General features: G+C 34.2%; 1 protein-coding gene and 1 long non-coding RNA gene across 2 annotated transcripts; both read left to right on the top strand.

Moving 5' to 3' along the window:
- The first annotated feature begins 4,356 nt into the window (after nucleotides 1-4,356).
- LOC125385730 lies at nucleotides 4,357-7,780 on the top strand. The gene is made up of 2 exons (XR_007225300.1): nucleotides 4,357-5,291; nucleotides 7,546-7,780. It is a non-coding gene; the product is annotated as an uncharacterized LOC125385730 (long non-coding RNA).
- Nucleotides 7,781-13,720: 5,940 nt separating this feature from the next.
- LOC125385816 (katanin p60 ATPase-containing subunit A-like 2) lies at nucleotides 13,721-16,835 on the top strand. The gene is made up of 7 exons (XM_048409461.1): nucleotides 13,721-13,783; nucleotides 14,632-14,810; nucleotides 14,921-15,170; nucleotides 15,354-15,522; nucleotides 15,580-15,692; nucleotides 15,889-16,091; nucleotides 16,249-16,835. Exons 1-7 carry the CDS (start codon nucleotides 13,721-13,723, stop codon nucleotides 16,631-16,633), a joined length of 1,362 nt encoding a protein of 453 aa, XP_048265418.1. The 3' UTR covers nucleotides 16,634-16,835.
- Nucleotides 16,836-17,599: the final 764 nt, after the last annotated feature.

Below are 17,599 nucleotides of genomic sequence, written 5' to 3'. Positions count from 1 at the left end.
CAAAAACCTCCTCAACAGCGTAATAACCAACAACCTCAACTACCTTACCACATACGAACCTACACACTGGCCCACCGACACAAACAAAATACCCGATCTCCTTGATTTCCTCATAACTAAAAATATCTCGTCAAGACACGTCCAAATCAATTCCTCGGCTGATCTCTCCTCTGATCATTCCCCCGTGATAGTAACAGTCAGTTCAACTATCATCGAGAATACACCTAATGGCTCCATACATAACCAACACACCAACTGGCAGCTCTTTAGAGAAGTCTTTACACACACAACTTCAGCCTCAACTTCACTAAAAACCAATGAAGAAATCGAAGCAGCCACGGAATACCTAAACACGAGCATAATAAACGCTATCCGCTTCTCCACACCGGCAAAAACGTCCATCGGCAATCAGGAATACCCCCAGTACATATTAAAAAAAATAGCAGAAAAACGTAGACTAAGAAGGATATGGCAGACCCATAGAACACCGGAGGACAAACGCAAACTAAACAACGCAACTAGAAAACTATCCAAAACTATAAAAAACTACAATAATGACCGTTTTAACAAATATCTCGTCAGCTTGTCCCCCACAGCCGACTCCAACTACTCACTATGGAAGGCCTCCAGGAAACTCACGTGCCTCCCACAAATAATACCTCCAATCCGCCGTCCGCAGGGTGGATGGGCGCGTAGCCCTATAGAAAAAGCCAACCTATTTGCCAAACACTTGACTGAAGTATTCCAATCCCATTCCTCCATAGCTGCAGCGGACGTTACCGAATATCTGCACACTCCCTTCCAAATGTCCCCTCCTATTGAACCCTTCACTTCTTCAGAGATCATAGAAGCAATCAGTCGCCTAAACCCCAAGAAAGCAGCAGGTCACGACCTAATAGGCAATAAAGCAATCAAGGAACTTCCCATAAAAGGGATTGCACTCATCGCATCAATCTTTAACGCTATCTTCCGCCTTGAACACTTTCCTCAGGCGTGGAAAATCTCACTGATCACCCTCATCCCTAAACCCGGTAAACCAATATATGAAACCAGCTCCTATCGCCCAATCAGTCTTTTACCTATCCTGTCTAAACTATTCGAGAGGATGTTCACGAATCGTCTCCTTCCACTCCTAGAAGAATTGAAAACACTCCCAGATCACCAATTCGGCTTCCGAAAACAACACTCAACAGTAGAGCAAATCCACCGCATAACCCACATGATCAGCCAAACTCTTGAAAAGAAAAAATACTGCTCAGCGGTATTCCTAAACATCCAGCAGGCATTCGACAAAGTATGGCATGAAGGGCTACTCTACAAGCTTAAAAAGATCCTACCACACCCATACTACTCCATCTTAAAATCCTACCTAACCAACAGACAATTCATAGTTAAATGCCTAGGCGCCACTTCCGCAACATTCCCAATAGAATCCGGCATACCCCAAGGTAGTGTCCTCGGACCCCTACTGTTCTCCATCTACACTGCCGACTTACCTATATCAAACGAGGTAACAATAGCAACATTTGCCGATGACACAGCACTATTAGCTACCCACGCAGACCCGGCAATTGCCTCATCCACTCTCCAGCGAAGTCTCGACTCCATGGAAAAGTGGTTCGAAAAATGAGGCTTCAAAATAAACGAAAAAAATCCTCTCATGTAACCTTCACGCTCCGAAAACAAACCTGCCCCCAGGTCACCATTAACAACACAATAATCCCAAGCAAGGACTCCGTAAGATACCTGGGCATGAGCCTGGACAGGAGGCTAACTTGGAAAAAACATATCTCAGAAAAAACAAAGCAACTAAAGGAAAAACTAAGAAAATTCTATTGGCTCACGGGCCGACGCTCCAAGCTAAACATACAGAACAAAATAACCCTCTACAAGGCCGTAATAAAACCTGTCTGGACCTACGGAATCCAACTATGGGGAACAGCAAGTAATTCCAACATTGAAATACTCCAACGCTTTCAATCGAAAACGCTAAGATCCCTATGAAATGCACCCTGATATGTTACCAACGAAACAATCCACCGTGACCTCAAGATACCTACAGTCAAAGATGAAATACACAAGTCCAGAAGCAGATATAACACAAGAGTCAACAACCACCACAACCCACTAGTCACCCAACTACTGGACACGACGGACCAGATCCGCAGACTAAAAAGAAAATACCCTCTAGATTAAATCCTTAGTTTCTACTAGAACCAACAATATAAAAGTATTATGATCCATGTCATTGTATCACGTCAAATTAAATTAATTACTGAAAATTCTCAACGAGAATTGATTGTAAATATTCTAATAAAAAAAAAAAAAAAAAAAATCTCTAAAAAATTCGATGAAAATTCTCATGAAACATCAATTGAAACAATTAAACGCAACAGAGAATGGGTATAATCATATAATTCCTCCCCATTTCAAAATTCATTCATATACATCGATGTTTGTTTTCATATTTGTTTTATGTGTGAAGAATACGTATTTACTGGCATCAAAATATTTTCTGTTTCAATTCCTGGTCATTTTAGATCGAAACTTCCAAATATCGTTGATTAAAAATTTTTTAATTTTTAAAATGAAAGGCACTAATTATAGGACAAAAAGTTGTTTCAATTATTTGAACATTCTGCTTCATTCCTACAATAACATATTTTATTTTAAATTAAAACAAGAATCAATACTATTGTGTATAAGTTTAATGGAGTGACACAGGTGATTTGTAGCTAACACTGTAGCTAACATAGTTTCTGCAATATACCCTTTAATCGAGTAGAAACAAGGGGATTTTAGAAATTTCTATTAACCGACAATATTGTCAACAAGTTTTAACAATGACTGAAGGTTGCAAAATTAAATATAAAATGATTTATTAATAGCATATGCAGTGTTAAATTTGTAAATAAGCAGTTTATCTTTTAAGAATAACAAAGACACCAGAAAATAAAGATAATATTCTAATTATATTGCAAACTAACGAATAATGTAAAGAATTTATTTTTGTTATCTATATCACAGATTTTAGGTAAAATATTAATTTACTTATTACTAGGAGATTGAATTTGAAATATAATTATAATTTATAAGGGACACCTTTAAACTAGCAGATATTTGGTAGCAGTTCTCTAGCCTTTGTACAATATAACACAGTTCGATTTAATTGAATTTAATCCCTTTGACCAGCCAGTTTCCAATTTCATTTATGGCATAATCTCCTGACAATTTCATACCCTTCAAAAGAAACACGATTTTCTATTATTGTTTTACAATCGCGGAATATGATCAGTGTTTCAATTAAGCTCCACTGTTTTAATTTCCCGTCTACGCACGATGTGGTTACACCGTTTTTTTTGTTGTTTTCAGATACAAGTGACAAGAAATTATGAAATGATATTTTAAATTTAAACTGATTTCATTCATTGATTTATTGTACCGACAATGGTAACTTGTTTAAATAAAGATTTTATAAATAAAATATTTAAGGTCTAAAATAATAAATAAACACATGTGAAAACATTAAAGCTGTTATCCTTATTCATGGTCTTGTTGGAACGTGTTTAACGAGTGTAACGTAGGCGTGAAAACGAAAACGTTGAGACTCTTGTGGCGTAAAAAGACTGAATTCCTCATAAAAATACAAGAAACGAGAGAAAACGTGCAGATAGTTTATTCTCGACCTTGGATACATAAAACCAAAAAGAAAAAAAAAAAGAAAAAGAAAAGAAAAAGAAAAAGGAACAAAAATTTTTATTGGTTATTTACCGAAACTCATTGTATCATTTTTATTACTCTATATAAAACGTAGAATCATATATTGACGAATGTTATTTCGAATTTCTAACTTCAGAACGATAATTACATATTTGAAATTACCAATAAGTGGTAGTAGCATTAAAAATATGGAATATTCAACGAGATGAAATATAGGTAAGGTATTTAAAAGAAAAAAGATTGAAACGTTCGATGTAAAACAATGAAATTAAATGATTGGATTTGAAAACTTGATTCGGTTTAATAATTCGATGAAAAAAGTATTCATCCTATGAAAAAAGAATTCATGTTCCTGTCGATATATCAACGACGTGCGCCGTTACTTCCGACTGCTCTGCAATTCAAATGCAATACTCGAATATACATGGCGAAAGAAATGGAAATTGAGCAATTTAAGGGAACGAATTACTCTCGCGTCCACGTAACTTCAAAATGTTTCACGTGTCCGTGTTTGCGAAACGAAATTCGTCGTTGTCCAACTAACGCGCTTGCTGATGCTACGTTCACTTTGTTGCATATAGGGCTTAAATATATGAACAAATAGAACGGCGCAACTGTCACTAGCGTAATTTTTAAAGTGAATTAATGCATAACCTCGTCATCTACGTTCGACCATGATTATGGCAGTGATTATTGTTATATACGAATTTTCGTGCAATATATGTGAAAATTCGTGGTTGTCCAACTAACACGCTTGCAGATGCTACGTTCACTTTGTTGCATATAGGGCTTAAATATGTGAACAAATAGAACGGAGCAACTGTCATTAGCGTAATTTTAACGTGTTAAAGTGAATTAATGCATAATCTCGTCATCTACGTTCGACCATGATTATGGCAGTGATCATTGTTATATACGAATCTTCGTGCAATATATGTGAAAATTCGTGGTTGTCCAATTAACACGCTTGCTGATGCTACGTTCACTTTGTTGCATATAGGGCTTAAATATATGAACAAATAGTACTGCGCAAGTGTCACTAGCGTAATCTTAACGTGTTAAAGTGAATCAATACATAACTTCGTCATCTACGTTTGTCCATGACTACGGCAGTGGTCATTGATATATGTGAAGCTTCGTGGAGTAGATGTGAAAATTCGTCGTTGTCCGGTTAACACGCTTGCAGATGCTCCGTTCACTTTGTTCCATATAGGGCTCAAATATGTGAACAAATTGAATGGAGCAACTGTCATTAGCGTAATTTTAACGCGTTAAAATAAATTAATGTATAATTTCGTCATTTACGTTTGATCTACGTTTTTTCATCTACGTCATCTACGGCACCTACGCGAATCTTATTGATTACGTCTTTGGCAGTGTTCGTTGCTATAAATGAAACTTAATAGTTGTTGAAACCACTCGAAAGTCGTGTTCCTAAATCATTCCCTCGCCTCGTATCGTGTTCATCAAATGGAAAAGGAGATTGTGTTTTAATGAAATCGCTTGTTACTATCAATCTTGCTGTGTCACTCGCATAGGAGAAGAAAATGAGGAAGGAGAAAAAAATTAAGGTAAGGTCATCAATGAGCAAAATGTTTAATGTACATTAAAATTGAGTCCGCTGCAACCCTCGTGACTTTTAAAATTCCATACGTATATTGTTATACGTAACATTGCCATATTAAATATATTCGATCAAATATTCAATCTCGTTCCCTGAAAGCTGTTCCTGGATATCTGGTTGGATACTTTACGCACGGAAATACAGAGTGTGAACAGTAACAAACCCTCTATGTAGTGTTTTTGCTTTGCTCTTTTGAACAGGTAGATGACATTTTGCTTCGAAAAACGGATATATGTTCCACGGATATGCACATACAGAGTATGTGTATCGATATACACATTGATATACACCTTTGTACAAAGTGCCAAAAAAGTATTTATCGCGGTTTTTTTTCAAGCCATTCTACACCTTCGATTTGATGAAAATTGGTTAAATAAGTGTAGCGCAAAATTGATCTTGACTACAATTTTCAGTGTCAAATTGTTTTTCTATTGCATCATATAGTGCTCATTAGAAAGGAAAGTTCCGTTGTTTTAGAAAAAATGTTTGAAATTTCATTAATACTTAGACTGATTTTATTCATATTTTAAGGTCAAATATGGAATACAATAACATCAATACTAATATCTACTTTTTTGTGCGAATTACTTTATATTTCAATCTTCCTTGATATGCAGTGACAAGCAAAAGTGTAAACACAGCCCGTTGATTTTATGTAGAAAGCGAATGTCGAAGGTATAATGAGAAAAGAGCATTATTTGACCATTCCACAAAATAATTTACCTAAATAGTAGTTAATTCTATTGGATATAATAAACGTGAAGTAGTACTAGTGGACGAAATACTATGTTGAAACCTTGATTCGACGAGTATAATTAATGTGTAAAACTGTAAACGTGGTTTGAGATGTCCATTTTTGTAAAATGTTTTGTACATTATTAATGTTAATGAAAATTAACTATTACATTTCGTTAATAATAACTTGTAGTTACTGTTACCTAATCTTTACCGATCACTTGAAAAATTAGTCTTTTACATTTATGTGTTTACTTTTTTCGCTCGTCGCAGTACATGTTTAAGTCAGATATGAAATATCTGGCGTATTCCAGCGGCTTTAATTAAATCTAAGATGTTGATATCCTTAATATTGAGAATGTGTTGTTAGTAAAGTAACTATTTCTATCCAAAAACAAGATATCTTTGAGACAACGTGAATTTTCGTTCCAATTTTCTTAACTTACAAGTATAAAATTTTCATTGCATGATACAATCTATCCTACAAAGTTCTTGCACACGACGAAGCTGAGAACATAGATCTTCTTCAAATATTATTTTTCTCACTGCTTCGTGTGGAATTTCTACTCGACGAGATGTTATTAAACGCTTAAAAGCTTATTATTAAACGATAACATACTTTTTCCTACATGAATGAACATGAAAGACGTCGAGTGAGGAATTAGAACAATTGTGGATGGTTGGAAACTATTATGCTGCGATCTACCATTCGTTTTTGCCTATACATACCACGGAACAAAGGATAATTATCACCGAATTCATCCAGAGCACATTTTCTAAGTTTTACTGTATATGATTACGCCCATTATATTATATTATGTTATTACGATGTTATCTAATTAATTGTTGTCTATTTGCTTTGATACTTATATTAACCATTATTTATAACATAATATACTAAATACAATTAGTATAGGGATTAGTATAAGAAATTTTAAACAGCTTTTTTCAAAAGAACGATTATGAACGATTTATAGTACGCCATTATCAAAGAAGATATGTTTGCGTGCGTTATCGATTATACGCTTTTGCCACGTAAACATGGAAATTGCGATTCAAAATTGAATTTGCACTGGAAACGGTTGACGTTACGACATCAATAACATATTTCAAAAACACTGATGATATCATACGGAATCAGAGAGATTCTATGAGAAGTTAAACGCATAATCATCCTATTGTAAATAACAGGAACAGAAAGTACACAAGGAATAATACAGAATCGTCCTATCATCCTATCCTATTATACAGGATTGCTTTGATTCGAGCTCAAACATAGGGAAATCTGAAAGAATTTTTCGCAGAATTTCCTTCCCCTTTGAATTGGCTTTTATACAGAACGACTTTAACCTTTTCAAGGAAATACCTATAGAGTGTGACGATCTATGATTTTAAATAGAGGTATATCTGAAAAGAGGTGGATGTAAAACGTAGCGTATAAAACGTAGATCAAATCTTTATTCAAGGTGTGGCGGCACTCGACAAGCCGAAAAATCAGCAGTACCCCGGCAGCGACATCTACAGCCCCCATCTACAGCGGAACAGGCCTACTATCTACTACAACTATAACTCACAACACGGCCACCTCAAAGGATTTTTCTCTTCGCAGAGAACCAGGTTTTCAAGAACGATCGAATATGTATGCACTTGATTTACACGTGAAGTTGTCATTAAAAATATTGTTGCGTTTAAAAAGATAAATATTGATTTAAATTTAATGAAATTGTTAGTCCAATTGTTTCAAGCTTAAAGATATGTAGGTGTCACATTTATATATTGAAAACCTGGGAGCGGCATTAATTAACAAACCTAGTCACGCGCACACGTACTTTAAAACCATGCTTGAAAATCGATATTCCCTGAAACAATGCATTGTTCGCCGCTACCAATTTATTTTCGCACGAAGAATCAGTCCATTCATCGTTGCCGTCACCATCGCTACTGTAATCTATATTACTCGAATAAATTCTATATCTTGATTGGAAAATCGCATATTTTAACGAACTTTCTGTGTGTTTTTTTTTTTTTATGATTTTAATTGGCAATTTCCGAAATTGAACTATAGCTTGAGAATAAACCGATAATATTTGAGGGTATATATACATACATCATGTTTTTGATGGGTTTTGTAGTAAAATAATTGTAGAAAAAGCAAACTTTTTAAGAAAAAATTACCATATTCGAGTAATAAATTATAGAAAATTACCAATGTAAATTAAAACTTAAAAAGAAGAATCTATTACACGTAATAAAGAGAAGGACTTGTTCACGAACGGTAATTCAACAAATACAGTCGTTGCAGAAACATAGTTTTACAAGGGAGAAGAATCTCTCTAGGAACTCGACGATGTCACGTCAAGCGAAAATTCAATAAAGTGATTACTAACCGTATTACCAGCGGCAATCGTGTTACGGCAATTCGTAAATAAGTTAGTCGTCTATTTGGAGAAACGTCGCTGGCAATATCGTCACATTTTAATTACGTCAGCGCTATCAATTGGTCTTGGAAGAAAGTTTTCCATTATGTACTTTTGCCCACGGCGTCGTTCCAACAAATGAGTTCGAGTTTTGAATCGCTTTCTCTTATATCACGAATTTGTAACGGTGCTTCTTCAAACTTTAAACGATTGTAATGAATGCCTTTGCGTACAAAGATTGATACCTGGTTTAACTAGAAGCTTCAGCTAATTAGTGCCCCAGTTAATTTGGATGTTCACTACCACGCCACTTATGAAGTGGCTTCGTGTCCGAGCGGATTTCCTCCACGTAAAAAAAAAAGAAAAAGGAAAAGGAAAAAAAAAGAAAAAGAGATAGGAAAAAAAGAAAAAGAAAAAGGAAAAAAAATAGAAAAAGAGAAAGGAAAAAAAAGAAAAAGAAAAAAAAACAGTTAATTTGGATGTTCACTACCACGCCACTTAAGAAGTGGCTTCGTGTCCGAGCGAATTATCCCCACGTAAAATAAAAACAAGAAAAAGAAAAAGAAAAAAAAAGAAAAAGAGAAAGGAAAAAAAAAGAAAAAGAAAAAGGAAAAAAAAATAGAAAAAGAGAAAGGAAAAAAAAAGAAAAAGAAAAAAAAAGTTAATTTGGATGTTCACTACCACGCCACTTAAGAAGTGGCTTCGTGTCCGAGCGAATTTTCCCCACGTAAAAAAAAAAAGAAAAAGAAAAAGAAAAAAAAAGAAAAAGAGAAAGGAAAAAAAAAGAAAAAGAAAAAGGGAAAAAAAAGAAAAAGGGAAAAAAAGAAAAAAAAGTTAATTTGGATGTTATAAAATGTTATATAACCAAGAACTTATCTACTACTTGGTAGTCGCATAAGAGAAGACCGAATTTCGATGGTATAATTAATCAGTATCAACTTACCAGCCCCTAACGAGAAGAAAGTGATAAGGATAATCTGCAAGCAGATGATCATGGCAAGTATTTTCGAGTACGAATTCTTCATGGTTGTAAAATATCAGGAAATTTGTCGCTGTAGAATATGGGAAAATCAGGTGTTTCAATATCAGTTGTGCGGGCACTGGAGTGCGTAGACCAGAAATATCTGCGACAAAAATCAGAATACATTTGTTTTCACATGATTGGGATTAGGTATTGGGTATGATTGGAGTTAGGCTTTGCTAATTGTAGAAAAAGCAAACTTTTTAAGAAAAAATTACCATATTCGAGTAATAAATTATAGAAAATTACCAATGTAATTTAAAACTTAAAAAGAAGAATCTATTACACGTAATAAAGAGAAGGACTTGTTCACGAACGGTAATTCAACAAATACAGTCGTTGCAGAAACATAGTTTTACAAGGGAGAAGAATCTCTCTAGGAACTCGACGATGTCACGTCAAGCGAAAATTCAATAAAGTGATTACTAACCGTATTACCAGCGGCAATCGTGTTACGGCGATTGGTAAATAAGTTAGTCGTCTATTTGGAGAAACGTCGCTGGCAATATCGTCACATTTTAATTACGTCAGCGCTATCAATTGGTCTTGGAAGAAAGTTTTCCATTATGTACTTTTGCCCACGACGTCGTTCCAACAAATGAGTCCGAGTTTTGAATCGCTTTCTCTTATATCACGAATTTGTAACGGTGCTTCTTCAAACTTTAAACGATTGTAATGAATGCCTTTGCGTACAAAGATTGATACCTGGTTTAACTAGAAGCTTCAGCTAATTAGTGCCCCAGTTAATTTGGATGTTCACTACCACGCCACTTATGAAGTGGCTTCGTGTCCGAGCGGATTTCCTCCACGTAAAAAAAAAAGAAAAAGGAAAAGGAAAAAAAAAGAAAAAGAGATAGGAAAAAAAGAAAAAGAAAAAGGAAAAAAAATAGAAAAAGAGAAAGGAAAAAAAAGAAAAAGAAAAAAAAACAGTTAATTTGGATGTTCACTACCACGCCACTTAAGAAGTGGCTTCGTGTCCGAGCGAATTATCCCCACGTAAAATAAAAACAAGAAAAAGAAAAAGAAAAAAAAAGAAAAAGAGAAAGGAAAAAAAAAGAAAAAGAAAAAAAATAATTAATTTGGATGTTCACTGCCACGCCACTTAAGAAGTGTCTTCGTGTCCGAGCGAATTTTCTCCACGTAAAAAAAAAAGAAAAAGAAAAAGGAAAAAAAAAGAAAAAGAGAAAGGAAAAAAAAGAAAAAGAAAAAGGGGAGAAAAAAGAAAAAGAAAAAGGGAAAAAAAAGAAAAAGAAAAAGGGAAAAAAAGAAAAAGAAAAAGGGAAAAAAAGAAAAAAAAGTTAATTTGGATGTTATAAAATGTTATATAACCAAGAAGTTATCTATTACTTGGTAGTCGCATAAGAGAAGACCGAGCCATTGAATCGCTCAAGTAGATTAGCTGATTCGCTTAACGTATTTTTACTTCCGATGACGTAAACAAGAGCAGAAAGTACACAAGTAATAATACAGAAATGTCAAATGTACAGAGGAATAGATTAATAATTTCAGCATTTCTCTGAACAGTTTCGTTGCGATTAAAAAATATACAAAGCTTACGACGTGCTTGTTTAAAAATATTCATATGGAAGAAGATTTCGAATTTGTCACATCAATCGCGATCTCAGCAGGTGTAAATTAATTCGTTCTAATGAACGATTAAATTAAACGGCTCGTGACAAAAATTATCCCTGTCCATGTTTGTCTTTCTAAAACTAATTCAAGGCGAGTTAAATGAATCGCTGTGTACCCTATTCGCGCAGCATGTGTTTTAACGACCAGCATGCAAGCGTTAACGGTGTACTTTAGTTTCTCATGGTTGTGTTAAGCTGGTTGCTCTTAGAATGAGCATATACTTACCAAAGGAGGTGAACAGAAGATAGCCTGGCACCATTTTGGCTCCGAATGGTAACAGAAGCATTGACTGCAAATCGAAGGTCCCGGCACATACATCATTCCATGCGAGACAACTTTTCCTTCGAGATCAGTACAGTTTTCTCCTAAAGCCACTGAAAACGATTACCAGCGTCAATATTTTTGCCACTCGACAATTTTTCGTACTTCGCCGCATATATTCTCCATGTTAGACATACCATAAAATATTTCGTGCAATCGCGTATTCCTGTCTAATGTCAGGAATTCTCTTTCCATAGATCTGCGTTTTCCATATTATCTATTTTGCTTATCAGTAAACATTCTTACAATTTGTGATTAATACTGTACGTACAAGAACGTTAAGTTTCTGACGTTGTAATATTTCACATGAAATAATAATGGCTGTATATCGACTAACTTATTAATTAATTAAATTCGTGTATATCAAGTTTCCTATCATTTAATACTTTCGTGTAACTACAGAGATTTGATACTATCAAATGAAATATAAAACTTGGTAAAAAAACGCGCTTCGTTAGGAAATGAGGGTAATGATGCAAATATTTTTTGTAGCCATTATATAGAATTTCGATGGTATAATTAATCAGTATCAACTTACCAGCCCCTAACGGGAAGAAAGTGATAAAGATAATCTGCAAGCAGATGAGCATTGCAAGTATTTTCGAGTACGAGTTCTTCATGGTTGTAAAATATCAGGAAATTTGTCGCTGTAGAATATGGGAAAATCAGGTGTTTCAATATCAGTTGTGCGGGCACTGGAGTGCGTAGACCAGAAATATCTGCGACAAAAATCAGAATACATTTGTTTTCACATGATTGGATCAATTTTGTGTAGGACTAATCTGACCGAACCTAACACGGGATAATTGTCCAACTTACGACCTTAACAAGCCCGCTTGATTCCCTATAAGCGCTTTAAATTGATGCTTGTATTCTTTCCAGATTAACAAGCTTTGCCCCCCCCCCCCCCCCTTAGATCGTGTTTTCTCAAACAGAAAATATTGGAAGCGTACTCGTTGGCAAAACAGTTCACGGATAGTTCGTCCTCTGCTTGTTATTTGTTACAATACCGTTAACAAATAAATTCATGAAACATAGTGGTATCGCATAAATTGAAAATAAAAGCTTTGCGTATACTTGGGAGTTGAACTTTGGCTATTATACGTGTGTTATATATATATAATACACAATTATATGTACATATATAGAAGATTGCTTAGAATTTGGAGCTTAATAACATATCTCAAAATCATTGACATTAAAGAAGGTGAACCTTACTTGAACGATGAAACGTTTGATCAAATAATGTTCTTCGTTCGATACTAAAGGAAATTGAGAAGAAACATCGAAAATTCGTTAATAAAACGAATTTCTTTGTTTCTGTGAGATAATAAACTTGATATACGTATTGGTTTTTAAAATCAATCTATCTAACCAATGGGCACACTTTTAACAAGGGTGATGGAACATACCAAAAATCTTTCAAGATGGTCTTGGCAACGGAAGAGTCGAAAATATGACAATTATAAATGAAAAATTCTAATATTTTACAGCTGGCAACGATAAAGAACTCCAGATATTCTCCTAATTAATTTACAACAAATTCGCGTATATGATCGATAGCTGACGTCATTGTGTCCCACAGCCCTTGTAAAACGATAAGAATTTCCTGGAAAAACTTGTAGCCACGAAATGAAAAAGATGATAAAACTTCTAACAAGAGTACTGAGACGAGCAACTTTGTACTTACCCCTTCGGAGTAGGGAACGTGATTAAACGTCCGCGAGTTCGAAACTTTTGTAAATCACTGGCACGGCCGCTGCTTATGGTGGGAATGTAATAGATATAAGTACAGAGCGCGTGAGCGAACTAAAAACGCGATATAGGGGTAAAGAGAGAGACCGTTCCGTCCTTCTCTAATGCCCGCGTACTTGTACCGGAAATATGTAACAACGGTAAACGAGCGCCGTCAGTGTCCATTAATGTGCATGCCTGATTAAACAAGGACAGGAAATGCCTATATACAGCCTTCTCTTTCTATTTCCATGTCGCATCCATCTTTCTATACAGTAGACAGGACTCGACTATTCCATCATTATATTCGCACCCTGCTTATGTGTGAACCAACATCGCCATGACAACAAATCGTTCGTCTCCTGTTTGATGCTCAGTTTTCAACGGAGTTGAAGGGAAACTTTATAAGAGAAAGGAAGTGACGGATTGTCTCAAAGTAATAAACGAAAATTCTCGTAACTATCGAAAAACGATAGTCAATACAAGGATATCATTATCACATTTAAAACTATCACTATGAACGGTGATTTATCGCTGCAAGGTACCACAAATAAGATATCTTATAATTTGCGAAAAGAGGTAAGGAATATTCTAGATTTTAGACTTTGGAACTTCCATGACAGTCATGAGTGTGTTTTGTCATTGATTTGCCATATTGCGTTTTTCACAATTGTTGTTCATTTTTTGTGATATTTTACACTCGCACATAGTATCTATGATTTTTTCTTTCGATAATTCTTATAATTATTGTCAATAATTAATTATTTATAACCATTTACGCTGTATTATATATCATTAAGATTTATCTTTGCACGTATCAAGATGGTAGATAACAAAATTATGTGTAACAAATTGATTAAACTCGCAATGTAACAGAAAATTGCATGAAAATCTTTATATTATTAATAATTATTGTTAATAATAAAAAAAATAAATGTCGCATTAGGAGGAGAGTCGTACTTCGGAACGTAATCGGAACATATTGTACCTTATATGTGATTATTTGGAACGCAATGGGTGAGTACATTGCAATTTAGATATCTTCTTAGTTGCAATTTTTTCGAATAATATCGGTGACCAATCGAAATAGAAATTAGTGCGGAAAGAGGGGAAGGAACCAAAATTTGAAAATCGACATCGGTAACTCAGTAGTTATAGAATAACTCAATCGATAACGTAGATTAACTAGTTATAAATGAAAATATATTTAAATCCAAACTTTAAAAATTAGAAATTAAAAAGCAGAAGGCAAAATATTATCGCCGAGGATTTATATAATAATAAATAGACAGTACATTCTTTTTGTCTGTCTTACCTAGAAATAAAACAGTTAATTGATGATTATCGTATAGTGTGTACTCATAGCATAAAATTTGTTCAATGAATTAAAAATTATATTTTTTAGATATGTAGACATTAGCGATGTATTAATCCGGGAAGCTCGTCTACCTCGGAAATATCGAGTCTGCGACAACGTCGATTTGGAAATTATTCTTACAGAATATGAAAATTATTACAAGATGAAATTCCAAAAATATCCTATATTGTGCAAGAAAATAACTGAAAAGGAAATAAAGACGAGGGAAATGACAAATGCGAACAAAGTGTAAGAATTTATATTATGTAACACTATTCAACTTTCTCAACGTATTCAACGTATCGATTACAATATCATTCAATCTTCGAAGAAGTAGTAAAACGTGTCAAATCTGTTAGCAAAGAAACGAGAAGTGAGTCTGTGAAAGGGAGGAATGTACAACAGAAGATGACGGGTGACGCTACGGATGATATTAATCTCGCAATGACAGTGACACCAATTTTCGCCAATGAAAGCGATGGAGCTTCATCAGAAGAGCTATTTAACGTCTCAATGGAACAATCCACGCAATCAAAGATATCGAAACGGGCTCGGAAGCTTTATATAGACAATCCGGAATTGCGGAAGATTGCTGAAGACATTTCATGCGTAAGTTATTTTCGATTAATATACGTATTGTAAAGCTTTTTAAAAATAAAATACCTATCGATAAACAATCCACTGTATATCAATGACGCAGGGATTTCAGTAAAGCTTTAAATAACGAATTACATAACACTTACGGAAATTAATACGGAGATTATGCGCCATTTCATCTTTGTATTGTCGCAGGAAATCATACTGACAAAATTAAATGTATATTGGGACAACATTGTAGGCCTAGAGGAATGTAAATCTGCTATTAAGCAGGCCATTGTGTATCTCCTCAAGTACCTTATCTTTTTTAAAGGCCCATTTTCTCCCTGGAAAGGTATTCTGCTATACGGACCACCTGGTACAGGTAAGATACTCGTATTTCTTTCATTCCCGTACATGTTTACAATCAATTACGAAATAGGGAAGACGATGTTGGCGAAGGCAGTCGCAACAGAATGCCAATGCACCTTTTTTAACATAACGGCCAGCTCATTGGTGAGCAAATGGAGAGGCGATTCCGAGAAGTATATCCGTGTAAGTTGATTTCCTTTGTCTATGAAGAAGAGATTCTAGGTTTAAAAAGATTTGTTTTTATTTGTCGTCATTCATATATAAATAGAATAGTTGTTTGGGAAACGAAATGATATTACGTTCGTGATGAAACAATGAATTTAAGGAATTTTGAATATAATATTTAATAAATAATAAATACATTTGTTAAACTGAACAGGTTTTATTTGAACTTGCCTATAATTATTCGCCTACAATTATTTTTATCGACGAGATTGACTGGATAGGCACAAATAAAGGAGTAAACTGTACATTGTCTGAACCTGCAAAGAGATTCAGATCAGAACTTCTTTCTAGATTGGATGGATTAGTATCTAACGAAAATTCTAATGTAGTTCTTTTGGCTGCAACTAATTGCCCTTGGTATGTATATCACGCTATTTCAATGTTTTCTAAGTAGAAAATATCTTAATATCATAATTATTCATTATCTTAATCTTAATTATTGTGTTGTTCGGAATATTCCTTCGTTATTATTAATATAACAGAACAATAATATTTATTGTAAATATATTATTAGGGACATTGATGCAGCTTTACAGAGACGCCTCGAAAAGAAAATATACGTATCATTACCAAATGAAGTTACTCGACTCGATATGTTCAAATTATACCTTAGCAACCAGTTATTAGAGAATATGGATATTGTAAACCACATAATAAAATCTACTGAAAAATATTCTTGCGCGGATATAAAATTGCTTTGTAAGCAAGCATGGCTGCTAGAAATAAGTCCAATGTGGGAAAAACTTGAAAAAAAAGAAACATCTGTTACGACTTTGAAATATGAATTAAAGAATTATGAAATAATAGCAAAATTGTTAAAAACAATGTCACCTACAGTCACGGATGTGGATAGATATAAAGCGTGGAATAAATATGTATGCCATAAGAACATATTTTAAAAAATATAAATGGTTATCATAATATATATCATTAATATAATTATCGTTCGAAAAATTGTTCGTGTGCGTGCATGTATGTGTGGGCACGCGCTATAAACAAGTTTGAAATGTTCGTTCTACATATATGTATACGTGGTATACATATTCCCTTATAATATATAATATGTGTAATCTGAGTGGTAATATATCCACGTATTACATATGTGTTAGTGTATTTTATCGATAATCTGTCTTTTATTTCCTCTTATCTTATTAACGCATGTATGGGCGCGTATATGCGCCGGGCGAAAGCTATGGGTGTAGACTCAGAACACATATATGCGTTTTTTGCAAGTATTCCGCATGGCCTAAGGACAGATATACGCGTTTGTCGATTTTTCCGATCAAGTAGAAGTAATACTATTACATTTATGTGAGATAAATATGAATGTATTCCTTAGTAACGGCAGTAAGCAAATGCCAATAATGTCTCGTTATAATTGTCTACCTGTTTCGAGGACAGTCGCATCTAATTATCGAGAAGAAAATGTGTTGTTTGTGTGAAAAATAAGAGAATGCAGAAAATGCGATGTCGGATTATGTATCGATAATTGTCTTGAAATTTTTCTCATACAACTGAATTATTAGCCAAATTCTGTTGTAAATTCTAAATGTTTATTGTAAATTTCAATGTTTAAAATAAATAATCAATACTAAAAAATAACGCTCTTGAATTATTTAATCTCGTGCAAAAGAATTACTATAACTTATTTCGCTTTGCGCTTTCAATAGTCAATCAACAGAGTTCAGTCTAACGAAGAAGTTCCCTCCTACGCTAACGAACTGTCCTGTTTTTGCGTCCAGGCTTTCACGACATAAATTAAAATATCGCACATAAGCACAGCGTAACAGCGGCTTAAATTTAAGTTACAATAATAATCTTAAAAAAAAAAAAGAAAGAAAAAAAAAAGTGTAATAATGCATGGC

Source organism: Bombus terrestris, chromosome 10 (genome assembly GCF_910591885.1).
Source record: "Bombus terrestris chromosome 10, iyBomTerr1.2, whole genome shotgun sequence".
Lineage (NCBI taxonomy): Eukaryota > Metazoa > Arthropoda > Insecta > Hymenoptera > Apidae > Bombus > Bombus terrestris.
This window is presented reverse-complemented; position numbering and strand designations above follow the sequence as displayed.

Excerpts from the sequence above, each read along its gene's own strand:
- LOC125385816 (XM_048409461.1), top strand. The coding sequence starts at position 13,721 with ATGAACGGTGATTTATCGCTGCAAGGTACCACAAATAAGATATCTTAT. Across the intron at positions 15,171-15,353 it reads TTGCTGAAGACATTTCATGC|GAAATCATACTGACAAAATT; the intron begins GTAAGTTATTTT and ends GTATTGTCGCAG. Across the intron at positions 15,693-15,888 it reads ATTCCGAGAAGTATATCCGT|GTTTTATTTGAACTTGCCTA; the intron begins GTAAGTTGATTT and ends TAAACTGAACAG.